Source organism: Rhinatrema bivittatum, chromosome 12 (genome assembly GCF_901001135.1).
Source record: "Rhinatrema bivittatum chromosome 12, aRhiBiv1.1, whole genome shotgun sequence".
In the NCBI taxonomy this organism is placed as follows: Eukaryota; Metazoa; Chordata; class Amphibia; order Gymnophiona; family Rhinatrematidae; genus Rhinatrema; species Rhinatrema bivittatum.
In genome coordinates, this window is record NC_042626.1 from 62,278,459 (window position 1) to 62,300,218 (window position 21,760).

General features: G+C 46.0%; 1 protein-coding gene across 5 annotated transcripts in view; it reads right to left on the reverse strand.

Moving 5' to 3' along the window:
- HEPACAM (hepatic and glial cell adhesion molecule) overlaps positions 1-21,760 on the reverse strand; it is a 128,872-nt gene that overhangs the window by 66,874 nt on the left and 40,238 nt on the right. The window contains exon 1 of one of the 5 annotated variants that reach the window (XM_029574157.1): positions 3,270-3,396. The exons of the other annotated variants lie outside the window; for them this stretch is intronic. Coding sequence (XP_029430017.1) covers positions 3,270-3,321 — 52 coding nt within the window. The 5' untranslated portion in view covers positions 3,322-3,396. Of the gene's footprint in view, positions 1-3,269; positions 3,397-21,760 lie in introns of those variants that run through there. 5 annotated transcript variants of the gene reach the window in all.

Consider the following 21,760-nt stretch of genomic DNA (forward strand, 5'->3'; position numbering starts at 1 on the left):
AGGAAGAAGAACTGAAAGACAGCGGCAGGTGGAGTGGGCCCACAGGAAGAAGGGGACCCCAGCAGCAAATTGGGAAGTGATTCTGGGTGCCCCTTGAAGAAAGAAACTCCAGTGGCAGATTGAGTGGTTCCCCATGAGGGTATGGACCCCACTGGCATATCAGGAAGTAACCCTGGATCCCTCAAGCAAGGGAACCCCAGTGGCAGATCGAGCAGTCCCTAGGAGGGTGTGAACCCCAGCGGCATATCGAGTGGTATCGCAGGAAGAAGGGGGACCCCAGAAGTAGGTCCAGAGGTGCAGCTGGTTTTCTTAGGAGGACATGGACCCCAGCAGCATTCCAGAAGGCGGAGTCAGATCCCCTAGGAGAGTATAGACTTCAGTGCCGGCATGGACCTTTCAGCAGAATGGAAGCAGCACTGAGGAGATGGCAATGATTTAGATACAATGGACCCCACAGACCAGCACTGCCCATCAGCCCAGATGCATCTTTTCACATGGGTGAGACTTGGGAAAAGTCATGGTGGAAAGAGGATAACCAATGGGACAGTGCTATACCAGGGTACAAATTATACCACAATGACAGAGAGGAGCACCAGGGAGGAGGTGTGGTGCTTTATGTCTGGGATGGCATAGAGTCCAACAGGATAAACATCCTGCATGAGACTAAATACAAAATTGAATCTTTATGGGTAGAAATCCCTTGTATGTCGGGGAAGACTATAGTGAAATAAGTATACTACCGTCCACCTGGGCAAGATGGTGAGACGGACAGTGAAATGCTAAGAGAAATTAGGGAAGCTAACCAAATTAGTAGTGCAGTAATAATGGACGAATGTTGAGTACCATATCATGGGGCTGGCCTGCAATGAGCTCCCGTTTCCTTCTTCTGCTGCTAGTGGTCACATGGGCCTTTCCATTCTTCCGCCACTGGTGGGATGGGATCCACTGGAAGCTGCATAGAATTCTCATTGCTCCTTTGCTGGGTCCCCTTCCATCACAGTCGTCACTCTCCTGAGTGTGCCGCCCTATGCAATTTTACAGTTTGCACACTGGGTAGCGTCTGGCCTGTCAGAGTGGCAAAAGTAGGTTTCATATGTCAAGTTCAGTATCCTCATCAATGCAATGAAGCAAAACTAGACCATGGCTCATGGGTAACCCTGCCTTTGATGCATGCCACTAAATGCACCACCTTCTCATCTCCCTACTCTGTGAATAAATAGAGGATCTCTGTTTCCAACCCTATCAATCCCACACCTACAATAAACTATAAATTTACTATTAAACACCCTTTAAAACAAGATGGATTCTTTGGTGCTTCAAGTCAGCTTTCACACTAGTAAAATGCAGCCATGCAAGTCAAATACTTATGGTAGGCATTCAGAACCAGCAGGGCCTAAAGAATTAAAATGTTACTGTCCCACCTCTCTTATTTCAGCATTGCTGATCCAGAGAGCCCAGCAACAGCAGTAAAAAAATAAACAAAAAAAAACTATATAGCATGGTCACAGGCTGCAGCAAATGGGGGAAAACGAGGACTGTATTTCACGAAGCTGGTAACAGTTTCTGAAGAGGAACAGGGGTTGCCAGAATAGGAAGACAAAGCTTTCATTTGTTGGTACAATTTCCTTCCTGGCCGCAGTTTAAAAGGCCACACTGTACAACAACAAAAAAATTCTATGTTCACGATTCAGCAAGAATGCTAATCATCAGCTGCATAAAGGCAGGGTAGAAGGAGGAGGGCCATGAGGCAATATCAATTCATCAGGAATCAGATGAGCAGTGATACCAGAGGGCGCCTGGTTGGCAGGGCAGGCTTGACTAGTTCTCATTCTCTCCCATTGTATTTATTCCAGTCAGGATTGCCGACTGGCTCCATGTCATTGATTCCAGTTCGAGTTTTATCCTATTCCGGGCCTCAGGCCTGACAAGTCTCCCACATTGAGTGGGAGTCTCCTGCTTGAAGAGTCCATCTCCTGCTGTTCGGCATAAGAGCTGGAAACTCCTGCCCATTGTAGGGACTAGGCACATGCTTAAGCCTCACTGTGTCACATGCAACCTGCAAGGACAGAGACTCAGTGGGCCAGAGTGGGGGTTGGGAAGCAAAGATTACTTGTTAAGTGCCCACTCCATGTGGAGGTGGAGGGTTACAGTAATCAGTAGGCCCCGGGTGATTGTGTTCCCTGGAAGCATCAGTTGTAAACCAGCATACAGAGGAAACAGCTGAGAGCTATCAAGACATATGAAAGACTGCAATAACTCAATTAAATGTCCTCTATGTGCTGCAAGATCTAGGAGACTGGCTCCACACATTGCTGTTCCTTCTAGCAGGTGGGGAAGATTGGGAGGAACCCAGGCTGCAAAGGAGATTGTGAGGGAAAGGTGACCAGGGTTTTCCAGGAATGTGATGGTGGGGAAATGTGGGGAATCCTTCCTGGGGGTGGCGGGAGAGGGGACTTTGCAGGGACCAGCAGAGGAGGATGGAGGCGGGGCAAATACTGGTAAAAGGAAAGGGAAGGGGGTAATGCTGGGGAAGCGGAAAGGGACTGGGCTAGAGAAAAAGATGGGCAGAAGGAGAGAAATTGAGTATCGATCGGGGCAAGAGGTAAGAGATGAAAAAGGAGGAATTATAGGGCTAAGGGATGATGTAGAAATGGAGGATTAAGAGAAGGAGGTGGAGGGATAGAAGACAGCGATGGAAATGAAAGCGAGAAAATGGAGAAGAGGGTTTAGGTAAAAGAGCTGAAAGATATAAGAAAAGTTATGAAGTGAGACGAGAAGAGATGACAATGAAAAGAAGAGATGACAGCTGAGAAGAGAAATGGGAAGGGAGGGCACAGTGTACCAGAGATGGAGGGATATGTAGAAAATATCCATCATGGAGAAGAAACAAAAGAGAACCCTTGAAGAGCAGTTTAGTGAGACTGGACTTAGAAATAGTGTCTGCTGACCAACTGAACAGCCACAGCTGCTATCTAGCTGCTGGAAGCAACAACTCCAGGAGCATTGCAAACAAAGTCGTAGCCCGCATCAGCTAAGGCGGCTGTCCCTGGTTCAATTACCGTTCTGCCATCCAAAACCTTTCCCCCAGCCTCCTGAGAGAGAGACGCAACCAGGTAGCAACAAGTGGCAACTAGTAAATTCATCGTCATGGCCTCAAAGGCTTGCTTAAGGATAGCGTCCAACCTTCTATCCTAAGCATCCTTTAGAGCTGCCCCTCCTTCAACCAGTATGGTGCTTCGCTTAGTGACACAACACACCAATGCATTCACCTTTGGGCAACACAACTGCTCTTTTGCTTGCGGATCCAAGAGATACAAACATGACAAGATGCGTCTTACTTTAAAACTCGCCTCTCGTATACTCCATTCCAGGTCAGACAACTCCTGAGTCGCATCTGGGAGGGGAAAGAAACAAAGCTTTGTGTAGAGTGACCAATATGGGATTCTTCTTCTGCACACCCAAAGAATTATTCCCAGCCACCCCAAGGGTCTTCAGAGTCTGAGTTATCAGACCCGGCAACTCATCTCTGTGAAAGAATCAAAGAAGAGTTCTATGTGGCTCTAAATCCAGAGAAATTTCCCCTTCCTCAAGAGGGGAGCAACCCAAATCATCATCATTATCATCTTGATCCACATCCCCTCAAACATAGTCAGGCATTCTTGCACCACGTCATTTGCATTCAGTGACTTTCACAGGAGGGCCCCGAGCATGCAACACTGATTTAGGAGGCAATGTCAATTCTGCAGGACATCCCTGCAGAAAGGTCTGTAGCCCCTGGAAAAATTCCACCCAGGAAAGAGAGGATGGATCCATTCAAGGCCCCATAGGTTCAAACCTGACATCCTATGAGCAAAACTCTGCTGAGAATGTCTCTGCCAATGGATCATCTGAAAAAGGGGACACCCTTTTTGTGGGTGCCTCCAGCCCCACTCCCCTCAGATCGAGGGGTTGGACTAGCTTGGCAAAATCTGTAGCGAGAAATCACCTCTAGCATTCAGGCAGGGCTGATATAGGCTCACAGAAAGCTCCAGCTGTATTGTCCTTATATGGCATGCAGCACAAACAGCTAAGCGCTTAGATTTCTTTGACTGATACCATGCAGCTGTTTGGTCGACAGACATTGGTAAGATATGCACTCATGGCATCTCAACAGACAGCTATGCGGCCAGGTATGCAAATGAGATAATCGCAGAGTTATGTGCACAATACACACTAAACTACACACTTAATTGCACGCACGAGTGCAATAAGTACTCAGTGACACACATGCACCATGTGCTCAGCCAGTCTTCAAGCACACATACCAACAGGCCGCATAAGTATGTGTACAACAGGAGGTGCAAATCTGGATGCACAGGAAGGCGTACACGCGCCGATGTCACACTCAAGAAAGAAGCATGAAGGAACCGCCAAGGCCTACCACGCAACCCAGAAAAAGAAGCCTGGATGTGCTCAACCAGCCAAGCCTGCACTGCTTTCATACTTCACCAACTCCTCAAAGAAGTGAGCAGGAGATGCTGAACATCAACACCGAGGAGGACAAACCCAGTAAGAAGGATAATCTCACAACAAGAACTTCCTCACTTTTTTTTTTTTTAATTTTACCTGAGCTCAGCTTTCCCTGGCTGAAGGCAGGAACAGATCTCTGGCTCCGGGGGGGGGGGGGGGGGGGGGGGGGGGGGGGGAATGGGGAAGAGAGCAAAAGCCTTCACCGCCGAGCCTCTCTTGGCCTGCAACTGCAATTTTTAATTTTTTTTTTTTTTTTTAAAGTCCATGCCAGAAAAAAGGCTACCAGACTGAGGGAGGTTATCGCCTCAGGAGGCAAGCGGTGCTATCCAGGCAGCTTGTCTTCCCTTTTGTTTGTTTTTTTTTTTTTTTTTTGTTTTTTTTTTTAACAGGCAATCCCCATTAGGGAAATGCATGTCCATCATCTGCTGGAGATGAGGTTCCACCATGGAGTGATACATTCTCTGTTTTATTCTTCATCACTTTCCTAATAATGCTTAACATTAGGGATGTGCATTCATCTAGGACGAATTAGGCAATTTCATCGAAAATTGCCAAATTGGTCCTGGTTCGGGGAGCCCGAATCCCGAACGAGTTTTTCCCGAAAGTTTGGGAAAAATTCATTTTTGGGTTTAGTGCACACTAACTCTCGTTAGTGCGCGCTAATGTAAAAATGTTAGTGCGCACTAATCCGAAATTCGGGTCCCCCTGAATTTAAAAGGCCCAAACCAAGGGAAATACGAAATTTCCCGCAGTGGGCCTGGAGCTACTTAACATTTTATTTGCTGTCTCATTTCTCCTCCTCCATAATGGGTAATTTTTACTTCCTCTGTGCTCAGGCAGGCCAATCTCCACAAGTGGGTTATGCATCTCTACCAACAGATGAAGACAGAGTAAAAGCTGATGTCACGGATATATAGCCCTGCCCTGGACCAGGAATGATGGGGAGGGATAGAAGACATGGACTTCATCATTCCCAAGCTGCTGAGGCAATGGGGGGAGAACCATTACTGGTTTAGCCTCTCCGTACTGCCATTTCCAATGCTGTCAGTGCTTCATTGCTTTTTCTGACCCACCACATTTCCTTGCCTGTGGCCAGATCAGCTGGAGCAAGGTTTAATTTTTATTTTTTAGCCCACATGTCACTGGGACAGCAGTGCAGTGAATGCTACAGTGCGAGTAGAGTTCCTAACCCCCACCAATACAAGAGGAAAATGTGTGCAATGGATGAGAAGAGAAAGACACGCAAGGAAGGGGGAGAAGGAATGGAGAGTGAGGGAATGGTTGAATATGAGGGGAGGGAGTGTGTGAAAGGAAAGGAGGTGTATTTGAGAGAGTAGGGAAAAGGGTGAAGGGCAGGGAGTAATTGAGTGGAGACGATACTGAGAAAATGGGAAGGGACTGTTAGAGGAGAGGAGGAGAGAGTGAGAGGGAAGAGGCTATGAGGAAGATGGGGATTTGGCAGAATTGCCAAATGACTCCCGGGGGGAGGTTTTTGGATCCCCCTTTTCCCACTTGGATTTCAGAATGGAGAACTTGCCTGATCCCCACTGACTGTTCCCAAGAGAACATCAGTGAATAAAAGATGAAAGAATTACTAAGGAAGGAAAAACAAGAGCAGGAGACTCCAACTGGATCTCCACACACGAACACCAAAGGACCAGGACAGACTGGGTGTCCAAGGAGAAGATGACCAAAGGTAAGATCTTTGCAGAAACGGTGGGGACCCCTCCACAAGGATTCCCTCACAGCTGCTGGGTACACTGCTCGCATTAATAAAAGGACGCCTACGTATCTACCAACATTCAGATTTAACTTCAGTATTATGGATGGATTTTAATTTATGAGTATTAATCAGTAACCTGGTCCTGTCTGAATTCGTACAGCCTCTCACCTCATGGGAAGCACCAATACAGTAAACACACACTAGCAACCTTTTAACAGCTCCTGGGCCACAAGTGAGAACGTACCCCCCATAAAAAAAAAAAGAGTCCTCCCCCCCAGGGACTGAGAGTCAATCATGGGATGGAATCCCTAGATGCATCAGCGCCTGAAGATATAAATTAGTTATGTGCCCTAAGGAGCCACAGTCCTCCAAAAAGGGGTTACATTTGTATCCCCTCCCCCCTGGGAGATCCCCACAATCTGGTCCAAACCTTTAAAATTTGAAAAGTTTCTTGGCAGAGACTGTTACATGGGAGAGGTGAGCCCGTCCCCGACGCAGCTTGAGGTGAGGCTACTAGCCCCAACGATGATTCTGACTCCGCTCCCTTTGTGACATCATCGGGGAGGTGCTGAGGCTCATAAAATCAGCCCAGCATTTGAAATTTCTGAGGAGCCTAAGAGAGGATTTGCTTTTGGCAGAGACTGTTACCTGGGAGAGGTGAGCCCGGCCCCGAAGCAGCTCGAGGTGAGGCTGCTAGCCCTGACGATTCTGACTCCTCCCCCTTTGTGACATCATCAGGGAGAAGCACTGAGACCCATAAAATCAGCTTAATAGCAGCGCTAGGTCACCGCCGGCGCACTGCCTAAGCCGCGCGCTCCGAAGCTTTGGACAGTCTTTGGTTGGACTCTATGCTATTTTTGTAAGTATAATGTTTATTCTCTCACTCCTTCTAAGGATTAAAAAACCTATTATTCTTTTTCACAATTTTGAGTGATAAGTGGGGTCTGTTTTAGTAAATTTGATTTCAATGCCTCATTCCATTCGTAAAAGAAGGGCAAAGGAGAGGGAGGAACCCGCTTCTACCCCCGGATCCCTAATTAAAGGTCCCATGGACACTCATGTTCAGCGCACTTTGAGATCGGAAGTGGTGCAGGTGGAAGATGCCCTTGAAGATAATATAATGGGCTCTCCACCAGACCTTTCTCTATCCTTATCCTATCCTTATACCACCAATCAATCCGGTTATATCCAGGATCCAGGTTGAAGTGGGGGCCAACCAAACTGCGGAATGCGCAGGAAATGGTTTGACCATAGCAGGCCCACCTCTTCCGGAAGGGAATGGGTATTTAAACCGGACAAATCCCCTTGAGGGACAAATTGTTTCACTTGAAATGGTGCAAGGAAGGGTTCAACCCAGTCTAGCAAAGGATAAAGATCTTGCCCACCTGTCTAAATTGTCTGTACCACTTTTAGTAAAACCTAATGTAGTAACCATAGATGTGATAATGGACGCAATTATTAGTTTGCAAAATGCAATGGTTATTCAAGTAAACCCAATAGTGGAGAAGGTGAATTTTATACAAGATAAAGTGGTTAATCTGGAGAGGAATATTGAGAAAGAACAAAATGAATTTGACAGTATTAAAAAAAGACTTAGAAAACTGGAAAATAGTTCAAGATCTAGCTGTAAAGGAAAACCAAATGTTGCATGTAAAGATAGAGAAATTTGCAATTTATAAATTTTCCAAAGCTACCCCATGTACCCCCTAAAGAAATGTTTAAAAGAGATATGCTGGACATTTTTAAAATTCCAGAAACATCAATTCCACCTTTAGTTAAAGTTTATTATGTTCCAGCTTTTAAAAAACAGGAAGAGGTACAAATAACTGAGGCAGATGTATTGGTGTCCAATTTAGATATCTCCAAGATATTGGAAACCTCAGACAATGAATTAGTTCAGGGGGCTACTTTGTTAACTACATTTGCTTTTGAATCTGACAGAGATTGGGTATTTAGGTTATTTTTCAAACATATAGTCTGATTCAGTAAAGTCCGCGGGAGAGCGGACAAACGCTCGCTCTCCCAGTGCGTGCACCGGCCCCTCGCCAGTGCACATGGTTTAGTATTCAAATTAGGTGGTGCGGTAGAAACGGGGAAAAGGAGGCGCTAGGGACACTAGCGCGTCCCTAGCGCCTCCTTTTAGCCCGGAGCGGTGGCTCTCAGCGAGTTTGACAGCCGACGCTCAATTTTGCCGGTGTCGGTTCTCAAGCCCGCTGACAGCCACGGGCTCGGACACCGGCAAAATTGAGCGTCCGGTTTTTGGCCCGACAGCCGCGGGCCGAATTTAAATTTTTTTTTTTTAACTTTTTTTTTACTCTTCGGGACCTCCGACTTAATATCGCCATGATATTAAGTCGGAGGGTGTACAGAAAAGCAGTTTTTACTGCTTTTCTGTGCACTTTCCCGGTGCCAGAAGAAATTAGCGCCTACCTTTGGGTAGGCGCTAATTTCTTAAAGTAAAATGTGCGGCTTGGCTGCACATTTTACTTTCTGTATCGCGGCAATACCTAATAGGGCCATCAACATGCATTTGCATGTTGCGGGCGCTATTAGGTGCCGCGGGTTGGACACGCGTTTTCCTCCCCTTACTGAATAAGGGGTAAGGGAGAACGTGTGTCCAATAGCAGGCTAACAGTGCGCTCCATCGGAGCGCACTATACTGTATCGGCCTGATAGTAAGGAAACATTTCTAACTATGAGTGTGAGAGTATATCCAGATTTTTCTAAATTAACTCAGAAAAGAAGTAGACAGTTTTTACTGTTGAAAGCTAAGGTGCTCCAAATAGGAACTACCTTCTTTCTAAAACACCCTTGTAAGTGTCTTATTAGTTACAAGGGTAATTCTTTTGGGGTTTTTTTTCCTCTCTTCAATTGATTTATTTTTTAAAGGATAAAGTAATAGTAAATTGACTTAAGGATTGAACTCCACTGAATCCTTTAAAATAGTGAATATCCACATTAAAATTAGTGTGCTTTGAATTGTGATAATGTTTAGTTATTTTAAGTGTATAACTATTATAAGAGATGTTATGAGTATTGGATCCTTTATTGTGGACTATAAGTAAGAAGAGAAATTAATAATGAAGTTGGACTTCTTAGTTATTAGATTTCTGTATGTAAACTTACTGTTACAATGTAATTCTTGTGAAAAATGTTTTAAAATATTTTATTTATTTAAAGGCTTTTATATACCGGTATTAGTGGGGACATCATACCGGTTCACATTTGAACAACAGGGTTGAAATTACATGTTAACAGGGAGGAAGAACTGGGGTGGAGGATAACTTAAGAGCAGCATAGAAGGCAAGGTTAACAACAACAAGAAGTGAACTTAGAGGAACCTTAACATAAGGAGGGAGGTATCATAATATAGAAGTACAGGGGAGAACTGAGTGTGCGGAAAGATTATAAAATATATAAATAAAAAAATATAAATAAAATTTGAAAAGTTTCATTGAACGGTCGCTGCCAGCATGGGACTCCCCGTTATAAATACTTTAATTGTCCTTCCTCTGCCTCCCCTAGTCATCCCCCTCCCCCACTACTGGCTGATATCCTCCCAACCACCCGTTACACTTCCAAAACTGGCTCCTCCCTGCCGCGATCACTCTTCTCAGCAGTCCTGGCCACTTGTAGCATTACATTGGCTATTACGTAAGTAACGTTTCCAGTGTTATGGAGGTAATTATGCTGGAAGCATTTCTATAATTTAAGAGGATAAGATGCTAAATATGAGGTATAAGACATTTAAACAGATAGCTTGTGAGTTATCTGTCTAAATGGCTTTTCAGTATCTACCCCTATGTAAACAAGACATTGTTCATACAAGGAGTCATTCATAAGAGTTAAATCGGAGCAGATTTAGTCTAAATTATATACACCTGTTTATGCAAAAATGCTTTCAGAGCCTTTTTAAAGGTAGGAATACAGACAGCTGCATTGACACGGTCAGGTAGCGAGTTCCGAATTCGTGGGCCAAGCACTTGCTACAGTACCTCTGAGTGGTGGCTGCAGTTCTGGGCTCCTGCCTGCATCAGACTTCAGTGTGACATTTTTAGTCAGTCAGAAAAGAAGGAGATGTTCAGTTTTCCCTATCCCTAGGCCTTCTAAGGTAGCTTGCTGTTCCATCTCACATCCAGTGTATGGACCATGGTGATTCTAGGTGAGTGGAGAGAGTGCTTCAAACTTTTTTTTTTTTGTGAGTTTCGCCTTTTGGTTTAGGAAGAAGTTGTCTGCCACCCTTCCTGCTCAAGAGTGAGAAAGAAAGGGTGTTTCCCCCGCTTTTCAAAGAGGGAGTCTTCACTCAAAGGTCCTAGAACATCTGGAAAAGTAATTGTGAGTAACAGCTGTTCCTTCATCTGGAGACTCTCACCAAGTCCTCACCCCAGGAAAAGAGCTGGAGAACAACAGAACCTCAGGTTCTTTTGAAAAGGGAATTCTGGACACATCTAGGAGACCCCTGCCCACCTGAGATTCTTACTTTTCTATGCCCTGGAGGGTACGATATCCCTGTGTAGCCCTTTTCTTGAAAGTGTTATGATCTTTCAGGGCACACACAAAAAAGCATTTATACATGGGGGGGAGGAACTATTTTTTCTGGCCCAGGTGGTGACATGGTTTCCTTTATCACTGAGCAGCTGGTGTGCTGAACTGATGTTGGTTGGCTGGAACAGATGTAACAGGGCACAGATCTGGGTGGCCCTGGCCAAGTAAATGCTTAACCCTTTCCCGGGGAATGCGTCCAGTTCCAAAGGGCCATAAAAGAATGTATTAGCCGTGGCTAGCTCCTCAGTCTCTTGCCCCACATTCTCTTCCCAAGGGGAGGGTCCTTTCCATGGGGGTGAAGGAAAACCTTCTCAGGCCAGGCAGGGTTGTGCAGTGTCCCATCGGTCCCTCTTGATGGTGGAGCTGGCTAGATGACAGACCTTCCCCACACTGCAGTGCTCATCTATTCGGTTTCTCTCTCCTGGGAAGCTTCCCCAAATGGTTTACTTGGTACTAAACAGAAAGTGGGCCTGGTTTTTATGTTCCGGTTTTTATATTCCTTCACCTTTGCTACGGCATCTTGCAGTCTCTGCAGGGCTGAAAAACCCTTTTTGGCAGGTCCAAAACACATCACTTCGATCCAGATGCAGCTCGGTTCACGTTGTAAGGCTCCAACACACATGATGAGCTCATGGTTTATAGCAGCTTACTATATTTGGAACCCCCCTCCATACTGTCCAACCTGTTTATTCGAGGACCTCCACCTATCCAGTGTACTGATACAGCATCCACAGTAAGAGTCATCCCCTTCCTTGCGTCTTGTGCCCTAGAGGTCTACATAGAAACACAACAGCAGAAAAAATACCATATGGCCCATCTAGTCTGCCCGTTCAACCAATATGTAGCCCTTACAATTCCCATCACTCCCTCAGAGATTATTTATCCCATGCTTTCCTGAATTCAGATACCATGTTTGTTTCCACCACCTCCACTGGGAGGCTGTTCCACACATCCACCATCCTCTCTGTAAAGAAATATTTCTCAAGATTACTCCTGAACCTACCTCTTTTTCACTCTCATCCCATGACCCCTCATTTTAGAGCCTCCTTTCTATTAAAAGAGACTCACCTCCTGTGCATGAGATATTTAAGTGTCTCTGTCATATCTCCCCTAACTCGCCTTTCCTCTAGGGTGTACATGTTTAGATCTTTATTTCTATCCCCATATGCTTTAGAGCAAAGACCACTGACCATTTCAGTAGCCTCCCTCTGGGGTGGAGGTTTAGCCTCCACCACCACTCCCATCAGAGACTCCACACTCCAGGGCTGAACAGACTTTGTGACTGTGCACCGTGACTGAGTGCGACCCCCCTGCCTTCCCAGATAATAGAGGAGCTACATTAGCACTTGTTGAATCACAGGAAACAGGAGTGGGTGGGTGGGGGGCTTTGATTTATATTGGGAAGTCTTTAAGCTGTTGGTCAGAGTACTAAAGCCTGGTAGAACAGGAAGGTGTCTGCAACTTTGTGGTGCTCTGCTCACAGTATAATTCTGTTCCCACCTTTATTTTTTGCCCTTTCCCTTAACAAAATCCGAAGGAGTCTGATTCCTTGCACAGTGTCTTCCAGGTATATCAGTACCATAGAAACCCAGAGACTCTCAAAAGGTCAAGACGACAGACCTGGCAGTCTCCCGGGATTCGCAAAACTAAACAGTAAAATGTGAGTCCGAGAAGAAAAGAATTTCCCTGTCCAGGTTTCTGATACTCATCATGAACGTTAGAAAACAGCTTTCCATAGCCCTGGGAACAAGGCAAGGCTCAGCTGAAATGTCATTAATATAACTCTGGGGAGAGGAATTTGGAGAAAGTCAGCCGAAACAGACAGATAAAGGACCCATTAAACCTGGCATTTACACAGAGTGTCTCTCATACTCCCCCTACCCCCTTGATCCCAGCTGTTTTGCAAGGAGCCTTTTCCATGCTCATAGCAAATACGAACTGGAACTGCTGAGAAATTAGCTGGACAGGACAGAACACGCTCATCTTAAATATCTTTAAAATGTTTGTTTTCTGACTGGAGGAGGAGGAGGAGGAAGATATTGACTCCATTAAAATGTCTCACCCCATTGCCACTCTGTAGCCTCTGCCAAATGCTGCCTCCTTCCCCAGTGCCCAGCCTCCCTTCTCCCACACAAAGTGCCAAGGGCCAGCCTCTCAGGAAGGATTCAAAGGGGGTTGAAGGTCAAACAGGTGGTGTAGTGGACCCGGGACCAGGGTCTAAGAAGGTGTGGGAATGTCCTTAGCTGGATAAGACTCATCTACTGAGAAACCCCTCTGTATTCTTCCTGGTTCACATCCCAAGTACCAGAAAATGTCACTCGTTACACAATTGACTCCAGACAAATCAAACTTTTAGTTTTCTGGTACAACCAGCAGTCAGAGAATGGAAAAGCAGTAGAAAATATTCACTGTTTAGATCAGGGTGCAAAGGCTTACACGGCTAGGCTGAGCTGGTGGCAAAAAGATACTAGGAGGATGGAAAGTGTAAGTGACACAAACAGGGGTGAATACTTCGTCCCCCTAGCTAGGAAAACTTTTTACAAATGATTTTTTTCCTCTCCTCCTTTCAACAACTAAATCACTGTCAGTAACTTACAAATGTCTCATTTCCCATCATTATCATCCACCACTGTTCTTCTCTTTGAGAAATCATGGATAACTCAGCTCCAACATGCAAAGTATAATTCAGCAAATACTTTCAATGCTCACTGCATTGCAACCCAGGATCCAGGGCTGGGGCAAGGGTATTAGGCACTCTAGGCAAACCTGATAGCCTGATGCCCCTGCCCCCTCTGCAGACTCCCCACACACAATCTAAAATTATGCATTTATAATACAAAGTTTTGCAAGGAAAAGGATATTGAGATAAACATAACACTTATGTGTATATTATGTTTATATGCACTACTGAGGTACCATCCAGAAAATGCTGCCAAAAAGACACACTTGGAACCTATATGGAATTAGATCTAGTTTAACACGTTGGGTATGGCTGTGGCCCTCTGAGAGTCATGAGTAAACTGAATTACAATTACAATACAGTAAATCTCCCATACCAAAACATCACCAACTGCCAGCACTCAAACAGTAACAACCCTACTTATGAAAAGGAAACTGTCAATTTACTCCAGGCCCGAAAACATCAATACACCTGCTATTATAAAAACTGAACAAGCCAGGCTGCTATATATTTATTTATTTATTTAGAAACTTTTATATACCGGTATTTGTGGGGACATCATACCGGTTCACATAATAACTGCAAGGTTATTATATATATATATATATATCCTTACACAGAAACTACACGCTAGCAGAATACTTCACACATGCAGAACACAGATAGATCCTCGCCAAATACAGAATAAAGAGATGAGAAAGGATAGAAAGAAACATGTATACGAAAACTGAACTGGGAACCACGACAAGCCAGATTCTGTATGCAGTGCAATAACAGCAAAACAGAAGCACCATGTCTCAAAACATCAATCATAATAACACCCTACCAATAAAAACTATTTCCAAACAGCTGACAAATAGAACATCCAATAATTTAACTTATAGGGACATTTTAAAAAGTTTGTATAAACACCAATAAAATATCTCAAAACAGCAGACACATCAACCAGCACTCAATCAAAACTAGCAAGTGCTGCACCAAAAGCATATTTTACCTTCTTTTACAGTAGCAGGAGCCATGTTTAATATATCGGGAGCCTAATTTACACTGCAAGAGTTTTGTTTACAGCAGCAGTAGTCTTGCTTAGTATTTTGGGAACTTTATTTACTACATCTGAAGCTTTGTTTACAGGAGGACAGGGCTGGTTCTTCCATAAGGTGAACCAGGTGGTCACCTAGAGTGCCAAGATGTTGGGGAATGGCATAAACCCCAGAAACTTCCAGGTGCTGCCTCCACACTTCTAAGGCAAAGCAGCACAAGCAAGAAGGGAATGGATGCTGGCTAGATGGGGGTGGGGTGGAAATAGAGAAGAGGGTGGGTGGGTAGGGAAGTTTTGGAGAGAGGGTATGTCCTGGGCAGCTGAAGGTGGAGACAGAAAGAAGAGGCTGGGAATTGCAAAACAGGGTGCAAAGATCAGTATGATGCTGATGTGCTGATCAAGGCATGAAGGGGAGAAAGAAAGGTGCTGGAATAAGAAGAGAGGAAAGAAGAGATGCTGGACAGGGAACACAGATGTCACAGGTCTCCCACCAAGAGGCCCTTTTCATCACTTAAGAGCCCCCCAGGCAGAATTCTGGATTGATTCCAAGTGGAGTGTTCCTTATCTAAGGAAACAATGAGTCATAAAATGTGTAATAATCATAATGACCACTAGATGGCATATTTTTGCATGAAAATTGGGTAAAGCAAGTGCCCTGAGTCCCCATGACTATTTATGTTAAGGGTAGGTGGTTCTTTAAGAAGATTAGAAACTCCTACCCTGCGGAGGGAGTTTTTGCCTCAGTATAAAAGGGATGGCTTAGTATTTTGGCTAGGAGTCAGAGGGAACCCAGTCAGGGAATGGGTTACGCTCAGAAGTTTTCCCCTTCAAGGGGAAAGGCCCAAGGTGGAAGGCAGTTCTCCATTCAGGGAAGCAGCCAAGAAAAGGGCTGCCTCCTCCAGGAAGTGATTTAACCTGAATTCCAGGGGTGAAACTCCTTGAGGAGAGAAGATTTGGTTTCTGAAGTACAGAAACTCAGAAGGGTGAGACCCTGAAAACTAATGAAGGCAGGACTATTTCATGGATGACAGCTGGAAGGAGAGATAATGGCAAGGCCGGTAGAAGTACTAGGTGAACTAGGCAGCCACTTACAGCACCACAGGTTTGGGGGTGGCAGCTTAGTGCTGTCCCTGACCCTCTACAAATGCGGAAGCAAGAGTCTGGACTTTGGACTTGAATCGTTTTGCCGTACAGCAAAATGGCGCCGACCATGCCGTACGGCAAAACGATTCGAGTTTAGGAGGTCATTCCCAGACCCCCGCTGGACTTTTGGCAAGTCTTGTGGGGGTCAGGAGGCCCCCCCAAGCTGGCCAAAAGTCCCTGGGGGTCCAGCGGGGGTCTGGGAGCGATCTCCTGGACGCGTGATGTCGGGAGCTAGGAATCAAAATGGCGCCGGCGCTACCTTTGCCCTGTCACATGATAAGGGCAAAGGGCCACCGGCGCCATTTCTCTTCACAGCAGCCGTGGGCAGAGAGCGGGACATCGCGCCGGGACCCCAGGTCATTTAAAACATTTTGGGGGGGTTCGGGAGGGTGGGGGTTTGTTTTAAAGGTTCGGGGTGGGTGTTAGGGTTTTTTTGGTGTGCCGGTTTTCCCACCCCCTATTTAACGATACAATACAAATGCCCCTGACGATAAATCGTGGGCATTTGTATTGTATCGTGCACTCTAACGATTTTGGACGATTTTAAAATTATCTGACGATAATTTTAATCGTTCAAAAATGATTCACATCCCTAGTACACATAAGTACTGCTGTTGCGCTCCTCCCATTGCAGGAGCCACGGGAGGCGCTTACCTTCACGGCCCAGAGGCTGCAGCTTTAGCCGGGGCCTTTCCTATGGCTGCAGACAACGGGTGCTCCCGCGGCCTGGCCGCCATCTTGCCGGCATGGCAGGAGCCATGATGGGCCTTCACCTTGCTGCCGCCTCTCCCCCATGGCTGGGCCCGGAGACCGCCGCAGCCGAGGCTTTTCCTGCGGCTAAGAGACCATCCTGGAACTTCCTCCTTCAGCGGCAATTCGCTGCATTCATCAGGGCCCTGAGGCCTGACTCTCTTCTGCTCATCTGCGCAGGGACGCTGCTGTCCAGGGTTCTGGACTTCCTGGTTCCTGCTCCTCCTAGGGGGCAGGCCCGCGGCTTTCTTCCCTTCTTAAAGGGACAGAGAGGTGTGATCCACCAGGTAGCTCCTCCCTGGGAGTTAACACCTCAGCTCTACAAAAGGGCCCCGAGCTCACTTTATCTTTGCCTTGGCAAGAAGCTAGTCTTCTGGGACTAGTCCTCCCTAGGACTCCTTCACTTCCGTTCCTGCCTGGCATTCCAAGTGATCCACAACTCATCTTCCAAAGTGTTCCTGATGTCTTCCAAGGTCTCTGATCCACCTCTCGTCTTCCAAAGTGGCCCTGATGTCTTCCAAGGTCTCTGATCCACCTCTCGTCTTCCAAAGTGGCCCTGATGTCTTCCAAAGTGATCCTCGTCTTCATCTCGTTGGTTGCAAGCCTCTTCTGGACTCCAGCTTTTAACTTCCCTGCCACTGAGTTCCTACTCAATAATCCGACTCAGAGTTCTGCCTCTGAGGTCCTGGCTCAGCGGTCCGTCTCAGAGCATCTCCTTGAACTGTGTCTAGGTCTTCGGAGCTCCTTGCTCCTGCCTTCATCTCCTTTGTGTGTGAGTTCAACATCTACGTCCCAAGCTCCACATCTACATTCCAAGCTCCGATGCCGTGACCTTTGTCTGCCTTATGTCCAGCATGCCGCCTCTGCTTCTCCCTGTGGCAGGTCTGAAAGGGCTTGGAGTAGTCTGAGGACCACTCAGAGACCAACCTTGCGTGGTTGATCTTTCACCAAGGCCTGCAGGTCGGCTAGGACTTGGTCTTCTCCACTCCCAGATAAGGTATGTCCAACCTCAGGGGCACACTACTCTCGCCCCCTAGCACTCATGTCCCAGCACTACAACTGCGATTGGAACTTACGTTGTGTTTGTGTATAAGATCTAGGTCAGAAATGCTTTTTCCATTTTGAAAGGGTGAGACCATCAATGGGATTATTAGGATAGATTTAGGAAGTAATGTTCAAAGGAGTTACGTGCGTAAATGTAACATACTATTGTAGCAATTTTCAAAAGTGATTTACACGAGTAAAACCCAGTTTTAAGCCTGTAAATGATTTTTAAAATCAGCCCTTTATTGGTTATGGATTGGTATGTATATATGACGAATGATTGTGAAGCATGGTATTTTGTTCTGTGATGAGTACTTTTTATAAAATGTGTTAGTGATATGATGGGTTGTCCTTAAATTAGCCAATAGATAAATTGACTTTTCTAGAAATGTTTTAAATGATTATCTAGTGTTTATGCCTTATGGAAAGAAATAAAGTTTTTAGAATAGATTATTGAATTTGTACCACACATTTCTCCTCTTTGGGTTAATGTGTAGGATGCTTACTGTATGGGGACCTCTGTTTTGTACTATGATATCTTTCACAGGCTCAGCGCCTAAACACATGACAGGACCGATGGTCTATTTTTCAATCAATGGGATTTTGAACTCAGGTATCAACTGGTAGAGAAGAATCAATGGGCAGGCACTCTGTCACAATCCTTTGAGACTGAGGATTCCCATGAAGCTCCTCACCATATCATTGACCCAGCCAGGATCGTAGTTGCTGCGACAATTCCTGTTCCACCGGGGAAGACAGTGGTCCCAAAATGCCTACGAGAGAAAGTATTAATATGGGCCTTGAAGGTCACCCCTGAGTTTCTAAAACCTTGGAGCTGCTTGTTTACCACTATTGGTGGCCTCAAGTAAAGTGAGATGTATAGCGTTAGGTGAAGTCCTGCCCCAATTGTGCAATTCATAAGAGTTACAGCCATTGCCACCCCCTGGGAAATCCTGGACCTGAGACTGGAGCAAGGGACCCTTTGCCCCACTCCCAGTGCCTCCAGCACTGCTCTCAGAGGCAACGCTGGAAGCATAAGCTTGCATTAAAGTTTATGCTTCCAACGCTACCTCTATCAAAGCAGCACTGGATGCACCTGGAGTGGGACAGAGGCTCTCTCTCTCCCGGCTTGGATCTAAAAGGTATTGGAGGAGACTGGAGAGGGTAGGAAGGATAGGGGGTAGCCACCCCTAAGATACCTTGTGGGTGAGTGCGGGGGTAGGAAGGGAGGCAGCCTGAACCTCCTCTTTAAAACAAAAATTGGGACCAGGTCTGGCATAAAATTGCTGGCCCTATCCTAAATCTTAAAAGTCAGGAGGGGGTGGGGGTAGGTGAGTATGCCTGATGGCCTTTGTATTATGCTTTGGGAGAGGAGGGATGGGATTAGCTCTCCGAATCTTTCATTGGTTTTGATAATGGCAGTGCTACTTTGCTAGATATCTTTTCAAGATCTCCGGTTAAGTAATACATTATCCAGCCACACAAGGCCGAATAACTAAAAACTAGAGATTTGCTTTGGGTAAAAATTCCGTGTTGGGCTTTGTTTCGGGGCCCTCTGCGGGAATTTCGTTTTTCCCGTGGTTCGGGGTTTTTTTTTTCAGGGGCCCCAATTTTCGGATTAGTGCGCACTAACCTGGCAGAGTTAGTGCACACTAATGGGGAATTAGCGCGCGCAAACTCCAAAATTAATTTTTCCGAAATTTCTGAAAAAATTCAATCATTTTTTGGTTCTCCTGAACCATTCCGAATTAGGCAATTTTGTTGAAATTGCCTAATTTGGGGAAAATGATTGCATATCCCTACTAAAAACCTACCTGGCTATATGCAAACAGTCAGTTAGGTTTTTTTTTTGTTGTAGCTGGATAATTTTAGGCTGGTATATTCAGCGGGACGTTTCTCCCGCTGGATATATGGGACAAGTTCTCCGGCTAACTATAGCCAAATAACTTATTCACTATCTGGCCTACTTTTTCAGCTGAAAATTCACGTATATTTAGAAGCCTAAAACATAGGTCCTAAATTTAGGCCTGCTACTTATTTGCCTAGATTTAGACTCCTAAGGGGCCGATGCAATACAGTGCGCTCAGATGAGTTCACTGTATAACCCGCAGTCGGACACAGGATAAATAGGCACTAATCCACCCCTTAATCCAATAGGGGGATTAGCACCTATTTAACGTGCATCCAACGTGGAGTGAATGAGAGAGCGCTCATCACATATAAATGCATGTGAATGAGCCTATTACTCATTCACTCTGAATGCAAAAAGATAAATGTGCATCTCAGACACACATTTATCGTTCAGATATTAACGCTTGCCTGGAGCAGACTTTAATAGCTGAGCGCATTGAAAAGAAGTACAGAAAAGCAGAACAAACTGCTTTTCTGTACTTCTTTTTTAAAGTAAAAAAAATAAATAAGCAACTCGGCGTCGGTTTTCATAACCGGCTGTCTGCCAGTAATGAAAATGGCCACTAATAAACTCGGTGGCCGTTTTCATTACTGGCAGACAGGCAGGTTATGAAAACAGATGCCGAGTTTACCGGCGTCGGTCTTCATAACCGGCAGCCGCAGCGGGTCACATTAGGGAGGAGGCACTAAGGTCACGCAAGCGACCCTAGCGCCTCCTTCCTAGCATGACCCCTCAATTTCCATATTGCATGGTGCCCTCCCTTGTGGGCGCCATGCATACATTAAAAAAGCGGGCGCTGAAAAGTCAGCGCCCGCTTTCAGCGCACATAATTGCATCGGCCCCTAAGCTAGGTGCCTGGTGCTGAAAATCAGTGCTAAGCACCTGTTTCCCTGCTCTAACTTTCCTTCTGTAGCCACCCACTTTTTTCAGGCTCCTAAACTGAGGAAAATCAGTCCCAGTAAAGTTTCAAAATGAGCAATTCAGGGCCCTAACTCCAAAGGTCAGGAGCCTAAAACCCTGACAGGCTGATTTTAGAAGTGTTGCTCATGCAAAAACGGTACGTGGGCCACACACAAGCAACGCAGAACTTTAAAAGCCTCAAAATATGCGCGTTTTTACCGTGCACGCGTGAGTGATAAGGGGACGGAGAAGGCTTGTGGGGCATGGGGATTCTGGAGCAGGGGCCAAGATATGCGTGCGTAACCCTGAACTTTAAAAATGAAACACGCAGTGCACATACACTAGGGGGTACATTTTTAAAAAAAAGCGCAAGCACGTACTTTTGTTCACGCACCAGGCGCAAACAAAAGTACGACTGATTTCAATAGATACACGCGTAGCTGCACGTATCTTTTAAAATCCGGATCAGCACGCACAAGGGGGTGCACATTTGTGCATCTTGCGCATGCCGAGCCCTGCGCGCGCTGCCCGTTTCCTCCAAGGAAACTTTCCTTCCGCCTCCCCCCACCTTCCCCTCCCTTCCCCTATCTAGCCCATCCCCCAGCCCTACCTAAATCCCCCTCCTAACCTTTATCCAGGAAGTTACGCCTGCCTCAGGGCAGTTGTAACTTGCGTGCGCCGAATGTCTGCTGGTGCGGCAGGCCCCGACTCAGGCCGCTGTGTCTGGACACTCGGCCACGCCCCCGGACCGCCGCCACGCCCCCGAACACCCCCCCGAGCCAACGCCATGCCCCCTGGCCACACCCCAAACCGCTCCTTTTTGAAAGCCCTGGGATATACGCGCGTCCTGGGGCTTGCACGCGCTGCCAAGCCTATGCAAAATAGGCTCAGCGCGCGCAGGGGCAGATTTCCTCAGGTTACACACGTATGTTACGTGCCTAGCCTTTGAAAATCTGCCCATAGATATCTGTGTGACTTTACTGCTGCTCCTGAGGAGGAGCAAGTCTGTAGATCTCATTTAGCACTTATAGGACAGGGTGAGGGCTCTGGGTCAACTGGGCAGCCTGCAGGATAGAAGAACCAAGGCTATTAACTGGACAAACCGGTAGACTAATGTAAAAACTGATAATGTGCTTCGCGCGAGCATGTTTAAAAATCCACTTATATATGCGTATAAAAGCTGACAACGTCCTATGGAAGGCACGCACGCTAGCTGTGCTCAAGTAACCTCTTAAAATTAGGAGCATATTTATATGTGTTTGTTGCATTTTAAAATATACCTACGTAAGTGTGCACATGATTAGAAATTCTAGCATATCCTCGCCCGTGCGCCAGTGCGTACATGTATGGGCACATGCTTGCTCACTCTAAAAATCGACCTCTTAGGAAGCTGAGGGACCAATTTTCAAATGAACTTTGAAAATAGGTTCCTAACTTAGGGGCCTGAGTTTAGAGACTTGGCTTTTGTTGAATATGGGTCTCTTCCTTCCTAATGTCAGGAAGATTAAAGTTATC